The sequence below is a fragment of the Microcaecilia unicolor genome, chromosome 11 (genome assembly GCF_901765095.1).
Source record: "Microcaecilia unicolor chromosome 11, aMicUni1.1, whole genome shotgun sequence".
NCBI classification, from domain to species: Eukaryota; Metazoa; Chordata; class Amphibia; order Gymnophiona; family Siphonopidae; genus Microcaecilia; species Microcaecilia unicolor.
Window position 1 is genome coordinate 61,345,848 of NC_044041.1, and position 18,177 is coordinate 61,364,024.

Sequence of the window (18,177 nt, forward strand, 5' to 3'; positions counted from 1 at the left end):
AGACTTCTTAAGCAGACATTCCTTAGAATCTAGGGGAAAGGAATTATTGGTTGGCTTTCACCCTCATATAGAACCATTGGAGTTGCCCCTCATGGATCTAATGGCATCAAGGATCAATGCAAAAGCTCCTCAGTTCTTCAGTTGTTGGAAAGAGCAAGGATTCGAGAGACTAGATCCTCTAGTACAGCTTTGGCTGTGGGTAGGTCACCTGTGTTTCTCCATTTCTAACATTATGCTGGATACGTCAAAAGAATTGCTTCTCATCCCAGTCAAGTGATCCTAGTAGTGCCAGTATGGCCCAAAAGACCTTTTTTATGCAGATCTCATTTGCCTAAAAGCACAGGAGCCAATGTTTCAAAATTATTGGGGATGCTAAACCCAATGGAAGTTATCTCTTCATGTACACAGTCAAGGAGTTTGTTCAATACTGAGGGTGATTGAGCATCCACAGAGCAGACTCCTATCCCTAAAGATAGATTCCACTTTGGCTTCCCCAAGACAAATAATTTCTGATGTAGGGACCTAGGGTAATGGCATTTCTCAACCCTCACCCCTCATCCACCTTCCAACCCTTAAAGGTCACTGGAAGAGACAGAACTTCATAGCTGCTTATCGTTTATTTATTTTCTATACCGTTTCTTATTGCATACACAAACCAGAATGGTTTACATCTTAAACAATAAAATATCAAAATTTAAAATAACACATAAGAACTCTATTTGTTTGACAGGAAAGCACAGCAAGCTAAAAACATCCATTCTAAAAAGAAAAAACATCAGTGGACAATCCATTCATAACAAGTTTATATAAGCCTGCCTCAAAGTCTTTCCTTGGACACATTCCATCCCGCCCCTCCCCAACACAACTTCCTGTTTCCATGCCAATGGGATGCATCAGAAGGAAGACTTTGAGGAAAGAAGTTCTGCTGCTGGTGCTGATGATCTTTAGGGGTTGGAAGGCAGGTGTGGGGCAAAGGCAGGGGAGGTGTGAGAAGAGAAATACTGGACCATGGGCAGGGGGATGGGGCGGGGAGGAGTGGAGGGAGAGATACCAGTCCATGGAGAGAAGGAAAGGAGAAGCGTGGTAGGCCTAGCAGTGGCCCTACCAGTGCTAGACTCGTCCAATGGTTGCTACACCCCTGGCTCTTAAGGGGTGCAAGCTGATTTTTGTACCCTTAAAGAACACTACTCTTAGGGAACTCCTGGCCTTTACTTCAGCTCACAGAGTTACAGAGTTTCAGAGTTACAAACCTTGTCCTGTAGAGATCCTTTCCTTCACTTTATAGAAGGAGTTACAATTTAGATTTACTGGCTGAAGGCTAGAAGGATGCTTCGACAATGCTTCCTCACTTTGAGGTACCTGTTAGTATACACTCCCTTTACAAACTCAAATAACCAGAAGATACCAGGAGACATTTAGATTTACTGACTGAAGGCCAGAAGAATGCTTTATAACACTTCCTCACTCTGAAGTACTTGTTAGCATACACTCCCTCATTTGTAGGCATTTCTTTGTAAGCTCTCCCTTTACAACCTCAAATAACTAGTGGATAGCATGAAACATCAGGAATTACCACGACATTATAAAGGGTGAACATTCATATCATACCAATAAGAATGCTATTTGCAGACAAAAACACTTGCCATTCAGCAGACAGACAAAATCCTATATCAGTGCACAGTCTGCCACGTAAATACATGTTTTTTTAATGTGTATTTACCACTTCTCCTGGTCTCACTATAATCTCTGTGCTAATTAATTATATTTCTGACACCCAATGTAGGAAACTGTGCATATGTTAACACAGTGGTGGGGTGCATTTTCTAGCTTTTGTGCATTTTTTTTTTGCTTTCAGATTATTTGCATACCATTAGTTACCTATATGTAAAGCTTTCTTTTACAACATAGATTAGAGAACGGTGCACTGAAGCTAATATATAGCTTATTACACTGGCCCCTCACATTAGCATGCTTTATTACATCAGAGACTTAGCTCTGTAGTAGGAAAATACCTGCTGAACCAAAATGTAAGTCACCCTGAGCTAAATAATAAACAAACATGGATTTTTTTTTTATTTACAGTAATTGATACTAAAGGACACCAGTAACATATTAACAGGGGAAAGACAGGAGGCATCACTGATAAAGGTAGGAGTGTAGGTGTGTATGTGTGTGTATGTCAGTGTCACACACTGGCCTGGTCCTTGTTAACACACATGCCCTGCACACTAACTGAAAAGGTGTAACAGTCTCCTGTGTACAGACTCAGCATATATCTGTACTTAACCAAATTTGACAGCAAGGAATGGTATGAAACAAGTAGCTGAAGACAGAAGTGCCTTTACCTGATAACCCTCAGTTTTCTTCTGGCACCACTTTAGCAGGGCATTCCTCTTAGAGCCACCATATTCTCTGGCCAGTGCTGAAAGGGGATCTTTCCTTTCTTCCCTATAAGAAAAAAAACCATGTTGGTTGTATCTGACAAATTAAAATGCAAGGAGAATAGGCAGACAGGACAGGATCCAAAGGGAGAAGTAAGCAAAGCCACAGCACAGAAAAAAAGATCACTGAAACCTCCCCTTCAAGCCCTAAATTAATGAATCTCAAATATTTCCAGTTAGCCTATAAAATATGGACAATGAAAAGAGGTCATCGATCACTGTAGTATGAGCAAAGGAGGAGTCATTCACTTATGTATTTGTACTGGGAGTGAGGCTCCTTGCTCAGTCTGCTATGTGAATATATGGTGGGGGGGGGGGACTGAATAGGGAGGACATACAGTTTACTATGCCAGTATTATGTGTGGGTGAGTGGGGGAGACACAGGATTAGTTTTTCATGCACGTATGAAGGGAACAGGGGGAGGACTCGCTCAGTCTAGATGCATTTATGCACACAGAGAGGAGCAGGCAAGTGTAACTCATGTCCCCATGCATGCTTCTGTGGGGTACATAAGTATTGCCACAATGGGACAGACCAAAGGTCCATCAAGCCCAGCATCCTGATTCCAACAGTGGCCAATCCAGGTCACAAATACCTGGCAAGATCCTAGAAATAAGCAGTGGATTTTCCCCAAGTCAATTTATCTAATTTATAATTTTTTATTATTTTAGATATACTTATACAGATAAATACAACTGCAAAGTGTAATACAGCCACAATTGTAATAACTTTACAAACTTAGGAAAAGAAAAACTTTTGTTCAATTATTTGTATAACATTGGCTTCCTTAGACCACAATATAAAGGTTAGGGGGGGGTAGGGATTAGTGAAGTGTATTACACAATATCACACATTAAACAAGAAAAATAGTGACACCGTTATTCCCATACTTCTATCTCTAAGCTTGTTTAGTATCTAAGAAGTTCTGAAGCTGATCAGGCATATAATATATATATTTTGTTTGATTTATCCTGATAACACATTTACAAGGATACGCAAGAAGGAAGGAACCTCCCATTTCCAAAATTTTTGACCTCATTGACAGAAACTTTTTCCTTTTTTCCTGTGTTATTTTAGTCACATCAGGATAGAGCCAGATCTTCTGGCCTACAAACATGCGGTTAGTTGATTTAAAATAAAGTCTCATTACTGCATTTTGGTCCTGCTGGAAAACAAAAGAGACTATCAACGTTCCTCTTTCCATCGTGTTTGTAATTGATTGTTCCAAAATGGCTGTGACATTTTGTAAGTCCACTGAGTCTTCTCCCTCTACTTTGTTCATTGTATTTGAAATGTAGTAAATTTTATTCAAAGGAGGAAATATTTCTTGGGGAAAATTCAAATTTTCTTTCAAAAATCTGCAAAACATATCATTTGGAGAGACTCCCAATATTCTAGGAAAATTTAATAGTCAAAGGTTTAACCTCCTGTTATAGTTCTCCATTTGTTCCATTTTTCTTCTAATCTCAATACTATCTTTAATCACAGCCACTTTGAATTCTTCCGTTTGGTTAGAGTCTGTCTGTAAGGCCTCAATTTTCTTTGAAAAATCCCGGTTAGCTACTTCCATAGAGTTCTTCACTTCCTGTACCGATAAATTTAATGTCTTTACCTCATCAGAAGATTGTTTCAGGGTTCTTTCAATTTCTAATAACTTCAGCCAGATCCGACTTAGATTCACCTCCGTCTCTCCTGCAACTTCTGATCTCCCCGTCAGGTCGAGCTCCCCTCTGGGCTCTTCAGAATCACCCTTTCCGGGTCCTGGAGGAAACCCCGTTCGACTTGCGAGAGTTGCCGGGCAAGGAGGAGTTATAGAGCATAGCGGGGAAAGAGATGTTTCTATGTCCAGCGGGAGAGCTGCTTCACCGGTTCCCCCCACTAAGGACTCCGCTCCGCTAACGCGGGAAACTGCGGGGAAGAAGCGCTCCAAGCCTGTCCTCGCTGGAGTGGATGTCCAGAAAGGTAGGGGAACTCCCCGGATCGTCCCTTTACGTTTTGTATGCGGCATTCTAACAGGAATATCTATTTAGTCAGCAGGGAAGGCAGGAGACTGCTTCAAACACAACCGCTCACGGCGCCATCTTGACACGCCCCCCCTCCCCAAGTCAATTTATAATGGTCTATGGACTTTCCTTTAGGAAGCCGTCCAGACCCTTTTTAAACCCCCCAAAGCTAACCGCCTTTACCACATTCTCCGGCAACGAATTCCAGAGTTTAATTACACATTGAGTGAAGAAAACTTTTCTCGGATTCGTATTAAAGTTACTTTGTAGCTTCATTGCATGCCCCCTAGTCCTAGTATTTTTGGAAACAGTAAGCAAATGATTCACGTCTACCCATTCCACTCTACTCATTATTTTATAGACCTCTATCATATCTCCCCTAAGACGTCTCTTCTCCAAGCTGAAGAGCCCTAGATGCTTCAGCCTTTCCCCACAGAAAAGTCATCCCATCCCCTTTATCATTTTCGTCGCCATTCTCTGTACCTTTTCTAATTCCACTATATCTTTTCTGAGATACAGCGACCAGAACACAATATTCGAGGTACGGTCGCACCATGGACCGATACAAAGGCATTATAACGTCCTCACTTTTGTTTTCCATTCCTTTCCTAATAATACCTAACATTCTATTTGCTTTCTTAGCCACCGCAGCACACTGAACAGAGCATTTCAATGTATCATCAACGACACTGAGATCCCTTTCTTGGTCGGTGACTCCTAACATGGAAACTTGCTTTATGTAGCTATAGTTCAGGTTCCTCTTTCCCACATGCATCACTTTGCACTTAAAACGTCAACTATCAGGTGGCCACAGCTGCAGCAGTGTGCCAGGAATATGCCCTCTCTGGCTACACTTAGAATTTATGTCCTCTTTCAAGCAGATTAAACACCAAGTAAAAACTGCCCTGCTTCTCTGCTTTTCTCTTTTTAGCTCTGTACCTTACCTAACTCTCATTGATGATTTCCCTGCTCTACTTGGTATCAGAATCTCATCTGGCCTCATAGCACCAGTGTGGAGGCATTCTCTCAGGCACCCAGTAAGTTACTAACAGACGCTTTTTGTGGTGTTTTATGCAAAGGAGGGTATGTGCTTTTCTGCACAATTACTTTAAACTGCAATTTTGATACTTATGTTTTTCAAGCTGTAACCGTACTGAGATGTGTGATCTCCAAGCACGGGCAGCTAGAGATCACATATTTCAGAAACACACAGTAGATCTCTAGTGCCTTGTATACTGCTCGCTGCCTACACAGATACACAAACTAGACACAGAGCTCTTTCTGTTGCAAAAGGACAGCTGGAGGCCAGTGGAAACATTTTTACCTTAAGCGACTGCGTGCTGTAGGGGTTACAGATGCTGTGGGAGAAGAGGAGGAAAGAGAGAGCTGTGGAGATGTGGTTCCTATTGCTATGAGTGATGCTGGGGCAGCTCCATCTGTTGCACTCATATCCCGCTTCAGTTCTTCACTACTCCGCCGAGAAACTATGAAGGAAAAAGCCTGTTACTCAAACAGCCTGGCCAGTTCATAAAATTAGGCACTTAATTATTATTCATACATTCAGCAGTGTTATATGTTTAACTAGCGCTGCTAGCCTGATCAGCAACTGTCCTGACAACTATCCATTGAAAATTTGAGCTACTTTGGCAAGGCTTCATTTTAAACATATCACTTATCTGTTTAAAGATTGAATATTGCCACTAAGGGGCAATTCTACAACAGGCTACCCTGAACTTTGGTTTAAGGAAGGCAGTATATATGTAAAACAAAATATAGTATTTCAAGTCAGCAAGGTCTCAATTCAATCCAGCAGTAAATCATGGGGGGGGGGGCACTGAATAGCCGTGATGTATTCAAGACCGATATTAGGCTTGCAAGGGCCGAGGGCAAAAAACTAGGCACTGAGCCCCAAAGCCTGCCTCTGGGATATGCTTCGTTCAGCTGGAAGCAGGCTTGGGCCCCCCTGTGGCATGGGGGCCCAGGGCCATTGCTCTGATTGCTACCCCTTAATGTCAGCCCTGCAAGCAAAGTGTCACCCTTCTCAAACTTCAACAGACTAAGACCAGTCACATGAAAGAAGCTTTAATGTAAAGCTGCTGGACAGTAAGAAACCACATCCAAGCATGGACATTTACTGAGTAAGCTGCTGCCTCTGCTGTAATATTTCTAAACTGTAATCCCATCTCTGCCATTCATTCTCTGACTCTGCCAGAGTCTCTGATCTTACTGGGCCTCATTTACATAACAGTAAGATTACCACCAAAGTTCAGTTAACAGCAACATATTTAAGCCTGTCCTCTTCTACACCTCTATCTGCATCTAAGCTTCTCAGGACAGACTCCTGCGTCTCTCTACCCATCAGTCATTTCATTAGCTCTCCAAAGCTCTATGGGAAATATTTTTAAAAAGAAAGCCCCAACTCAAGGTTAACATTCTGAAACTGAGAGACACAGGGGGAATAAAAAAGTTTTTTCCCCACAAACTGCAGCCACTGGGTAAGAACAGGTTATGTATATATCATAATGGCAAGGAGGTTCCCCTTCCTAGAGGGCCTCCAGTAGGCATGAGGAGTTATTTTAGCTTATTCATAATTTCCACATGAAAATATTGGAATTTACATGGATAAATTTCAGAAAGCTATTTACACACAGGGATATACACTACATGGCAATTTCTAGGGGTGTGGTCTGGGCAGGACTAAAATCTACATGTATATTCCCTGTTTCACAAAGAAAACACATGTTTATTCCTGTTCATCGGTACGTATAGTTCATTTTTTTTTTTAAAGTGCTCTTTTCATTCAGGGCTTTATATGAGGGATTAAGGGAATCATTCTCCTGAATCCTATGTAATTAATTTCCACCTCCAAAATGCAACCACATTAAAAATGGGGCCTCATGACTTAACTAGCAGCACTTACACTTGTAAGTTCGTAAAATGGAGAAGCACAAGTAGAAGTTGCTAAATCGCCATTTACAGATTTTAAGTGTGAACACCTCCATATGGAAAGAATTTTTTTTTCAATATTCTAATTTGAAAAATAGTTGCTCCCACTGCACATGCCCGAAAATACATGTGCACTCCTGCATGTATTTTAGAAAAGGCAGATCATTTCTGCCAATCTTGATGCTCTATGTAAAATGAAGTTTACTGTGTCTATTTTCATTAACAGGAAGAACCTAGAGACTAAGGATAAATAAATACAACCAGGAATGAAGCAGCCATAAGGATATAAGGTGTCTCCCATTACCTGTCAGTGCTCAGGCCCTCGCGAACCCATCCCTAAAGCATGTTCTCATCACCGAACTGGCCTTTGCTTGGTCTCCTATTGCTGCAGATTTGATATTTATTCATGGAGCTTATACTAACTCACCCTCTATCAACATGGAACACCCTCACCTTACTGTCACAACAGATCTCTGCTTCAAGTTGATACTGCTAGTCCAGGTTCATCTGGAGTCTGCTACAACCCTAAAGGGCTCCACCTACAAAACTGTTATTGTAGAGTTTCAACTGACCACTAGACCTCTACCTGAAATGGATTTGGCATTTTCTATTGCTGGAACTCTGGGAAGCGCTGAGGTAGGTCTGCTAACAGAAGAATTTCTTAACAAATGCTCTGCAGGAAAACAAGAAAAGGCAATATTATATGTCAGAAATTGAATATGAGAGTGCCAAAGCCTGGCCCAAGGTCAGGTCCCTTGACCTATCACAGGGAGGGAAAGGGGCAGGATGAGCACAGACACACTTTACGTAGCTCTGATTCTATCAACCAAACTGTAATTTAAGAGCTAGTTAGTACTGGCTTCACACGGAGACCTGAAAGACTAAATATGTCCTGAGGGTGGTTTGTCCTTCTGATAAGATTACCTCTAACCAGTCTAAGGACAGAGCAGGACTGTCAGCTTTCTCAGAGATGATAATATCAAATCACAAACATTAGAGAGTACGTGCACTGCTAGCTTTTGTTAATGCTGCTTTCTAAATATTACAACTTAAGAAGAAATGCCCAGAGTAGTTTTGAATACCAGGGAAAACCCCTGCTAAAGTAATCACTATGACATGAATGCAGTAAAACATTTCAACAGATCTTAATGATCACTAAGGAAAGACACATCAATGTTGGATGGAGCATGAGGCTGAAACAGCAGTATCCTCATTATTAGATGCCCCCAGGCATTAGAGATTAACGTTTGAAAACTCTAGAGACCAAGCTACACACACTACAGATTGCACGTAGAAAGAGACCTTCAGGCCTGCACAAGCAATACACACAGTTACATACTGAAGCTACATACCCACAACTTTCAGGTGTGCACAGCTAACATAGGTAATTCGTAAGCATAAAACTCCAGAAGATACTCTTTCAATGAAAGAGATACTTCATAAGAAAGACACCTACCTTGCACAGGGATTTCTGCATAATTAGGCCTCTTGTCAGACAAAGTAGTCAGTGATTTGGTAGTAGATGATATTGGGCCACTTATGGAGTGCCTCTGAAACAACACAGGAAAGTAGTCAAACGTGATGCAAGATTACAGGCTATTCCAGACAGCAGTTCCTCTGATTACATGTACTCAAATATGGCACTATAACACATTCACCAGTCAAGTAGAAATGGGTAATGCATTTGATATACCACCTTTCTATGGTACAACCAAAGAGGTTTACATATTATAGATAGGTACATTCTCTGTCCCTAGTGGGCAAAGGGATCTAGCACAGCACTTTCAGTGACAAATAGCTCGAAAGACAATGAGGGGAGGACCCATCCTATCTCAGCAAATGATAACACCAATTTATATAGCTAATGACAAACAAAAAAGACCCTAAATGGATTAACCATTATGAAGCAATAGCTGATGACACACATAACAAAGCCCTTAAGAAGCCTCCATGCTGAATCAAGAACTCACTTCAGCACCTGGAAAAGGTTATCAAAACCAGGGTAGGCAGGGGGAATAACTGGCAGCATCTTTTCCCTGGGCCACAAGGAGGGAATGATGACTCATCTCATTCCCACCTTGCTCAGGGGAGGGATCTCTACTCCCGTCTCCTCCAGACCAAAGGCAAAGACTCTTCTGCCCTGCACATGTTCACAGCTCAAATTTATTTAATACACCGCAAATCGTAACAGTTAAGTGGTTTACAAAACTATAAAAGAAAGAGAGAGAAAATTTGAAGAAAGTGTATAAGAGAAAAAGAGGCCTAGGCTACAGATAATCATCCAAATAAAATCATAATAAGAACAATGGAAGGGAGAGGGACGGTTAAAATCTAAAAATTAACATCTAAAGTGCCAGAAAAACGACACAGGCTATGTGGTGACATTGCTGCCTAAGGGGCGCTTTTACTAAAGGGTTGCTGTGCAGCAAAACGGAACTACTGTTGGGCTAATGAGGCTGCTGGTGATAGTTCTGCCCTAAGCATGCATTTCTGGCACGACCAGAAATGTTTCTTAATTTTTACTGCCAGATTAGTGCAGGAGCCCTTACTGCCACCTCAATGGGTGGAGGTAAGGGCTCCCCCGAAATGGCCGCGTGGCAAGTGCGTACTTACTAAACAACCATTTCATTTTTCTTCACTTTTACCCATGTTGGTAATAAGGGCCTCAGCGCACAGCAAGTCTGGCTGCCGCTACAACCACAGGGCCCCTTTTATCACAGCTTAGTCAAAGGACCCCTAAGGGTTCACAGGTGAACAGCTGATTTAGTGGAGTGGAGGAGTGGCCTAGTGGTTAGAGTACTGCTCTTGACATCCAGAGGTGGCAGGTTCAAATCTGCTGCTCCTTGTGATCTTGGGCAAATCACTTAACCCTTCATTGCCTCAGGTACAAACTTAGATTGTGAGCCCATACCCCAGTGTACCTGAATGTAACTCACCTTGAGCTACTACTGAAAAAGGTGTGATCAAAATCCAAATAAATAAATTAGTATGAAACAAAAGATTTTCTACCATTGACTACTGTCACTACTTATAAGTCATGTGGATTAGAAGTAATGATATGTCAACTATCTGACTCAAATTCTGGGAATATAATAGGACTGTTATTAGCATACCCTCTATGCTTTATACTCAGATTTTAGAAGTTAGTGCTAGATTTTCAAAGCTAGTGGTGTTGGGTGATTTTAATTTACATTTTAAAGATAAAGACAATACATTTTGTGAGTTTTTGTCATTTTTACAGACTTTACAATTTTCTTATGCAACCAATGGTTCCAAACCATGAAAAGAGGCATACATTAGATTTTCTCTCCACAAATGATTTATCTTTGATAACCTTTTGTAAATAGGAACCAGTGATCTGATCTGACCATTTTTGTTGCAATTTTACATTGAATATCACTACTTCTAACATTAAGCATAATTGTTTTAGGAATAATAGGTTGGGAAGGTAGATACAATTAATCACTGGTCCAGGGTAATCCCCCTGTTGGAAACATTAGAGGAACATCCAGATGACAATTAATAATTGGTCCAGGGTAATCCCCCTGTTGGAAACATTAGAGGAACATCCAGATGTTTTATTATCTTACTGGAACTATACTACTCAAAGAATATTAAATGATATGGCTCTTGAACATGAACTTAAATCTACTAGGAGGATGAAAACTCCTTGGTTTTCTAATGAGTTATTAGAATTCAAGAAGATATGTTGAAGGTTAGAACGAAGCTGGCGAAAATCTAAGAGTGAAGTAAGAATTCTGTTGGACTGCTCAGACTGAGTATAAAAGGGGTTAAATTTAGCTAGAAGGACATATTATTCTATGTTGGTAGGAACAGAGAGACCCAACTTGAGAATTATTTGATTTGTTGCAAGAAATTTTGTTACCTAATTTTTCTATTTCAGTCCAGCATTCTGCAGAGGCACTGGCTGGTCACGTTTGCTTCTAAAATATATAATATCCATCAATTATTTAAGATCTCCTTGGAATTTGATGACTATGTAAAATGAAATTCGGATAAAGTGATTCTAGCAAATATTCCAACTGATATTGTGGACTATATTCGAACTTGTTTCTCAGTCTTAAGTCCTTTAGTGAATAAGGCTGAGAGACCCTTCTGTTAAGTTACTAAAACGACTTGTTTTGTTTGTCAACTCTGCACTGGAACTGGGATGGTTTCCCTGAGATATAGGGAATATTGTTTTGACACCTATATTAAAAACAGCTTCATGGAGATTTAACCTCAGTTAGACCTATTGCTAACATTCCATTTCTTGGTAAATTGATTGAGGGCCCTGTTTACTAAGGCGCGCTAGCGCTTTTAATGCACGCTAAAAATTAGCATGCGCTAACGCTAGAGACACCCATATATATCTATGGGTGGCTCTAGTGATAGCACACGCTAAAAATGTTAGCGCGCCTACAGCACAGTAAACAGGGCTGAGTTTGTTATAGGATCTCAGTTATCAAATTATATAGAAAGATACGATCTCCTGCATAGTTCTCAGAACAGTTTCCAGTCTTTTCATAGTACAGAGACACTACTGTTGTTTTTAACATCTGAGGTAATATGAGTTTTGTGCAGTGGTGGAGAGATGTTCTGCTACAATTTGACATCTCTGCCACCTTTGATACTGTCAATCATGATATCTTATTAAATAAGTTATCGGAATTTGGCTTTGGGCTTAGTATTCAATTGGTTTGAATCTTTTTTGAAGAACAGACGGTATCTAGTTTTGAAGGACGGCAGATTCTCATCTTCTTGGGAACCTTCTTGTGGCATTCCCCAAGGCTCTCCCATCTCTCCACTCCTTTATAACTTGTACATGAGCTCTCTTGGTCAAAATTTGTTGAAACCTGATGAGCTCATGTTGTCTTATGCAGATGACATTTTCTTCTTGATTCCTGTTGGCCAGGATGTAGATTCTATTTCTGTTAAGATCATTAGCTGTATAAACAGGATTAAAGATTGGTCTGTTAAGGGCAAACTTAATCTTCATGCTACTAAACTAAGATAGTATGATTTTCACTAGATTTAGCTAAATTCCCAAGATTTTGGATGAAGACGGTTCCCAGTTTAATGAAGACAGAACCTCCAAAGTGGTCCTGGATTCTTTACCAACAATGGAGCCACAGATCACTTGCTTAATTAAAAAAAAGCCCATTTTAAATTGAAACAATTATGTTTGTTGCGATCTTATATTTTACAGGATCATTTAGGATTATTGTGCAACGAACAATTTTATTATTGGATTATGGAAATTCACTATATTTGGGTTTGTCCTCTAAGCAATTCTCTAAAATTCAAATGATTTAGAATGCAGCTGATAGGCTAATATTTCAGAAAACTTGAATGGATCATATAACTCCTTTGTTGAGTACATTACACTGGTTGCATGTGCAGGCTCAAATTATTTTTAAAGCACTTTGTTTTTGGATGGTACTTGCCCTAAAAGTGGGATCTCAGTTTGTGAATTTGCTAAAATTTCGGACAACCTCTAGGCAATGCAATTATTTGTTGATAGTTTTTCCTTCAATTAAAAGTAATGATTTCCAGCTACTTTTTCTCAATCTTTTTTCTTTGCAACAGTTCATTATTGGAATAATCTTCCTTCTGAACTATGTTCGATGATAAGTTATTTTCTATTTTGAAAAGTTTTCAAAACTTACTTGTATGCTAGGCCTGGGGGTTATGATGATTTTGTTTTATTAATATTATTTTTAGTTTATATGTAATTCCTGATAATTGTGTCAGCCTCTAATTTTAATTGATGTAACTCGTCTTGAATCTTATTTTAAGAGAGTTGGCGAGGGATAAGTCTCTGATAACATAACACAACATCTGGGAAAGCCTTCATAAACAAATATAATTTTAACAGTGATTTGAATTTTAAAAGACAATTCGTGCCCAAGTTCAGGAGCTGCTGAATTCCACAGAGATGGAGAAACTACTGAAAAACATGATGTTAAATGAGATTAATTTGCAGGTCAGAAGGGATAGTAAAAAGATTCTATCGCGAGCAGCACAAAACACGAATAGGAGAGTATGGTATAAGGAAAGTACTGAGAAATAAAGGTACACATGCATGAAAGATCTGAAAGGTAAGCATAAGAATGTAGTGTATTATCTGAAAAGAAATAGGGAGCCAATGTACAGAAATCAGTAGAGAAAAAAAAAATGTTTTTTGCACCATAAGTTTTACTGCAGTATTTTGTACTACCTGTAAATGAAGTAGCAGGTGTCCTCCATAAACATCAGGAAAAGAATAATTGTTGGAGGGGGTGTGAGGAAGATGGGCCATTTTGGTATATTTTGTGGGAATGTTTGAAAATACGATCGTTTTGGATTCTACTTGGACGAGAGATGAGCAATTTAGTGGGGTGGGATGTGATGTCACTGACTGCTAAGCACGTCATCAATGACATCTTTTGATGGAGCAAAAGTGCAGATGCTAAGGTTCTTCCCTCCTCATTAATCCAATCACACTGTAGATAAAAAGTAGGCTTCCACACCGAAACGCTTGTATATTTCTTCCTACAAATAGAATATTTTGGTGCCACTTAGGACTGCCTTCAGACAAAATGTTAATCTCTCTCTGAGAACAAACATTTCCACTTAAAGTTTTGGAGTGTGAATGCACTCTATTTTGAATACATCAGGTGAGATGAACACTGTCAAGTACTGTTACTTACCCGTTATTAAAGTTCTCTGCAAATAGCAAGATAAATCAAACACACAAGCAGACCACAATGTTGATACAGGACTTTATTTTCTCTGAGCTTAGAAAAATCTTGTTGGTCCCTACCCGCGTGCGCAGGAGTTCACACAAAGTTGCCTCTTTACCCAATCCCTCTAGATGGTAGTTTAGGAGTCAACCCTCCTTGGATGGCAAATGGGTGAGGGACTTTTCCTTATGTTTTAATTTTTAAATATTTGAGAATAGAATGCACACAACAAAATTTAACAATACACATTTTCCTCTTTTCACAATTTTTAAATTTTCTTACTATATATTACTCATAGCTGAAATATATAACCACCTCTAAATAAACATAAAATCTATCATTAACTCAAATAAAGGAATAAACAACCCCATTCTTATGCTTCAGTGTTGTACCTCTCCATTTCTTTTATCTGTCAATTTTTCCATTTTCATACTGTAACCCAGTTTATTTTACCAACTGTCCAGTGTTGGCAGCTCTAGTTTTCTCCAATAATGTGCAATGACATCTTGCTGCTACCACACCCATGTCTACTTGTATTCCTTCCTCCTGAATATAGACAAAGCAGCATTATCCTAGAATCAACTTTTAACTCCCACCCCCCAATAAATTACTTGTCCAATTAGAATCCAAAAAGATCATATTTTCAAACATTCTCGCCAAATATGCCAAAAACGACCCTCACACCCCCTCCAACAATTATCCTTTCCTAATGTTTATGAAAAACACCTGTTACAGGTAAGCAACTTCACTTTCTCCATCAACAAGCAAAATGAATCAGCCACACAAGCGGGGACTGCCACAGCTGAGGTTTTTTTTCTTTCAAAGAAGACATTCAGCAATTATCATATTTAGGGGGAGATGAGATGGACATGGTGTCTAAACATGGTGTGGAGTACAATCCATGTTGCCATGGTGCTGATTTGGCACATTGTTATCCAAGGCTGCAAGATGAATATACATATATATTATTCTAGTCAGAGAGTCCTTTTGGTTACTGCGGAACCAGTATATTTAGGTTGTATGACATGAAGAACTGGGTAGCTTTCTGATGTGGTCACATCCTGTCAACACAGTAGGTCAGCACTCTTTTGGATTCTAAGTGTGTAGTACTTGCACAACTGAGGTTTCAGAAAGAAAGTAGGAAGTACTATGAATTGATATGATTGATTGATATTGTTGGTAAAGATCTGGATGTGTTTGAAAACTACTCTAATCTGGAAATTGGTTGTAAAAAAAAACAACAAAAAAACGTAGGTAGATAAAGTATCCAGTCTGCTCATCCATGCCATCTACTCTCCCCATCACTCCCTTAGAGATCCTATGTACTTGTCCCAAGCTCTCTTGAATTCAGATACGGTCTTTGTCTTCACTACTTCTACTGGGAGGCTGTTCCACAAATTTACCGCCCTTTCTGGGAAGAAGTATTTCCTCAGGTTATTTTTGAGTCTGTCCTCTCACCTTTATTCTATGACCCCCTCATGCCAGAGCTTCCTTTCAATTGAGACTCACCTCCTGTGTATTTATGCTGCATAGGTATTTAAATGTCTCTATCATATCTACCCTCTCCCACCTTTCTTCCAAAGTATACAATATTTAAGTCTGACCCCACACACTTTATGACAAAGGCCACTGACCATTTTAGTAGCCACGCTCTGGACAGACTCCATCCTGTTTATATCTTTTTGAAGGTGCAGCCTCCAGAACTGCACACAATATTCTAAATGAGGTCTCATCAGAGTCTTATACAGGGGCATCATCACCTTGCCTGGTTTTTGCTGTCTCCTTTTCTACCTGTTTGGCCTCCTTAAGATCATCACATATGATCACACCCAAGTCCTAAGTCCTGCACAAAAGTTCTTCACCCCCTAAACTGTACTGTCCCTCAGGTTTTTGTAGCCCAAATTCATGACCTTGCATTTTTTAGCATTAAATCTAAGCTGCCAAATTCCAGACTATTCCTCTAGCCTTGCCAAGTCCTTCCTCATGTTATTGACACCATCAGGGGCATCTACCCTATTGCAGATTTTGGTATCATCTGCACAAAGGCAAACCTTACCAGACATCCCTTCAGCAATATCGCTTACAAAAATGTTAAAAAGAACTAGCCCAAGAACCAAGCCTTGTGGCACACCATTCAGCAATATCGTTTACAAAAATGTTAAAAAGAACTGGCCCAAGAACCAAGCCTTGTGGCACACCATTCAGCAATATCGTTTACAAAAATGTTAAAAAGAACTGGCCCAAGAACCAAGCCTTGTGGCACACCATTCAGAAATATCGTTTACAAAAATGTTAAAAAGAACCGGCCCAAGAACCAAACCTTGTGGCACACTATTCAGCAATATCGCTTACAAAAATGTTTAAAAGAACCAGCCCGAGAACCAAACCTTGTGGCACACCACTAGTAACATCCTTTTCCTCAGAATGAGCTCCATTTACCACTATCTTCTCTCACTTCCACTCAACCAGTTCCCTAACCAAGTTAATCACTTTAGGGCCCATACTGAGGGGACTCTATTTATTAGTTGTCTATTTGGAACCGTGTCAAAAGCTTTGCTAAAATCTAAATACACCACATCTAGTGATCTCCCTCAATACAACTTTCTGGTCACCTAGATTTGTCTGACAAGACCTGCCTCTAGTGAAACCATGCTGTCTCGGAGCCTGTAATCCACTGGATTCCAAAAACTTTACTATTCTCTGTGTTAAAAACACTGCCATTAATTTACTTACTACAGAAGTCAGACTTACCATCCTGTAGTTCCCAACTTCTTCCTTACTTTCACTTTTGTGGAGTGGGACTACATCTGCTCTTCTCCAGTCCTCAGGGACTACTTCTGACACTAAAGAAGCACTGAAAAGCTCAGCCAGTGGAGCCACTAGAACTTCCCTAAGTTCCATCAGTACCCTTGGATGTATGCCATTCGGTCCCATCGCTTTGTCCACCTATAGTTTAGCCAGCTCCTCACAAACACAGTTTTCTGAAAATCATTCAAGGACTACAACCCCTCTGTTCCTATTTGTGTTTGTCTTCTGTAGTCCTGCTCCCAACCTGTCAGCTGTGAACACAGAACAGAAATATTTAAGCAGTTCCGCCTTATCTTTATCAGCTTCTACATATTCCTCTCCTTCACCTTTTGAGTCCCGCAATGCCGCTTTTGCATGTCCTCCTATCACTAACACATTTAAAATATATCTTGTCCCCCCATTTTAGTGTATTGGCTATTTTTCTTCCATTTGCCTCTTTGCTTTCTTCCTGACTACTCTACCAGCTTCTCTTAGCTTTCCAGATATTGTCATCTGTCTTCCTCTTTCTGCAATCTCTTGTACTTTATAAAGGCTAACCTCTTTTTCCTTACCTTTTCAGTTACTACTTTTGAAAACCAAAGCGGCCTCCTTTTCCTCTTACTTTCCTTACAAAAAGGTTAGTTGCCCTTACAATAGCTCTATTCTAAACCAAACACTTTACTGAAAAGATATGTTTTTAAAGTAGTTTTAAATCTAGGAAAGGATGGTTCTAGTCTAATGTGTTTAGGCAGAGAATTTCATAAAAAAGGTGCAGTACAGTAAAAGGCAGATGCACGAATAGACTGAAGACTAGCAAGTGAAACAGGTGGGATTTGTAAATGACGCTCATTAATAGAGTGGAGAACATGCGATGGGATATATGAGCAGCTAATGAAAATATTTTGACCTGCATCCTAAACTTTACTGGAAGTCAATGATGGTACTGGAGAAGAGGGGATACATGATCAGAAATTTTTGCATGGCATAAGAGCCAGATAGCAATATTTTGGAGCATTTGCAGACGACAAACCACAGCTTGATTAGCACCAAAGTAAACATTACAGTAGTCGAACTGTGAAATTGCTAAAACAAGCAGAACTATAATTTGAGAATTTTTGTCCAAAAATGGGCAATTACTCAGAATTGCCAACGAGCATAGAGAACTCTGATATTCCTGGACCTCGGAGATATTCTCCTATAACGTGGGCATTTGAATAATCATGTTTTGGGTAAGGCATTGATAGTAGACAGGGCAGATCCTTTAACATGTGGAAG

At 39.9% G+C, this 18,177-nt stretch overlaps 1 protein-coding gene across 2 annotated transcripts in view; it reads right to left on the reverse strand.

Moving 5' to 3' along the window:
• The window catches only part of SPECC1L (sperm antigen with calponin homology and coiled-coil domains 1 like), a 151,434-nt gene that overhangs the window by 20,859 nt on the left and 112,398 nt on the right, over positions 1-18,177 (reverse strand). For both annotated transcript variants that reach the window (XM_030219076.1, XM_030219077.1), the window contains 4 exons: positions 8,847-8,940; positions 7,977-8,063; positions 5,769-5,928; positions 2,346-2,448 (listed from right to left, as the gene is read on the reverse strand). In XM_030219076.1, coding sequence (XP_030074936.1) covers positions 2,346-2,448; positions 5,769-5,928; positions 7,977-8,063; positions 8,847-8,940 — 444 coding nt within the window. The remainder of the gene's footprint in view (positions 1-2,345; positions 2,449-5,768; positions 5,929-7,976; positions 8,064-8,846; positions 8,941-18,177) is intronic.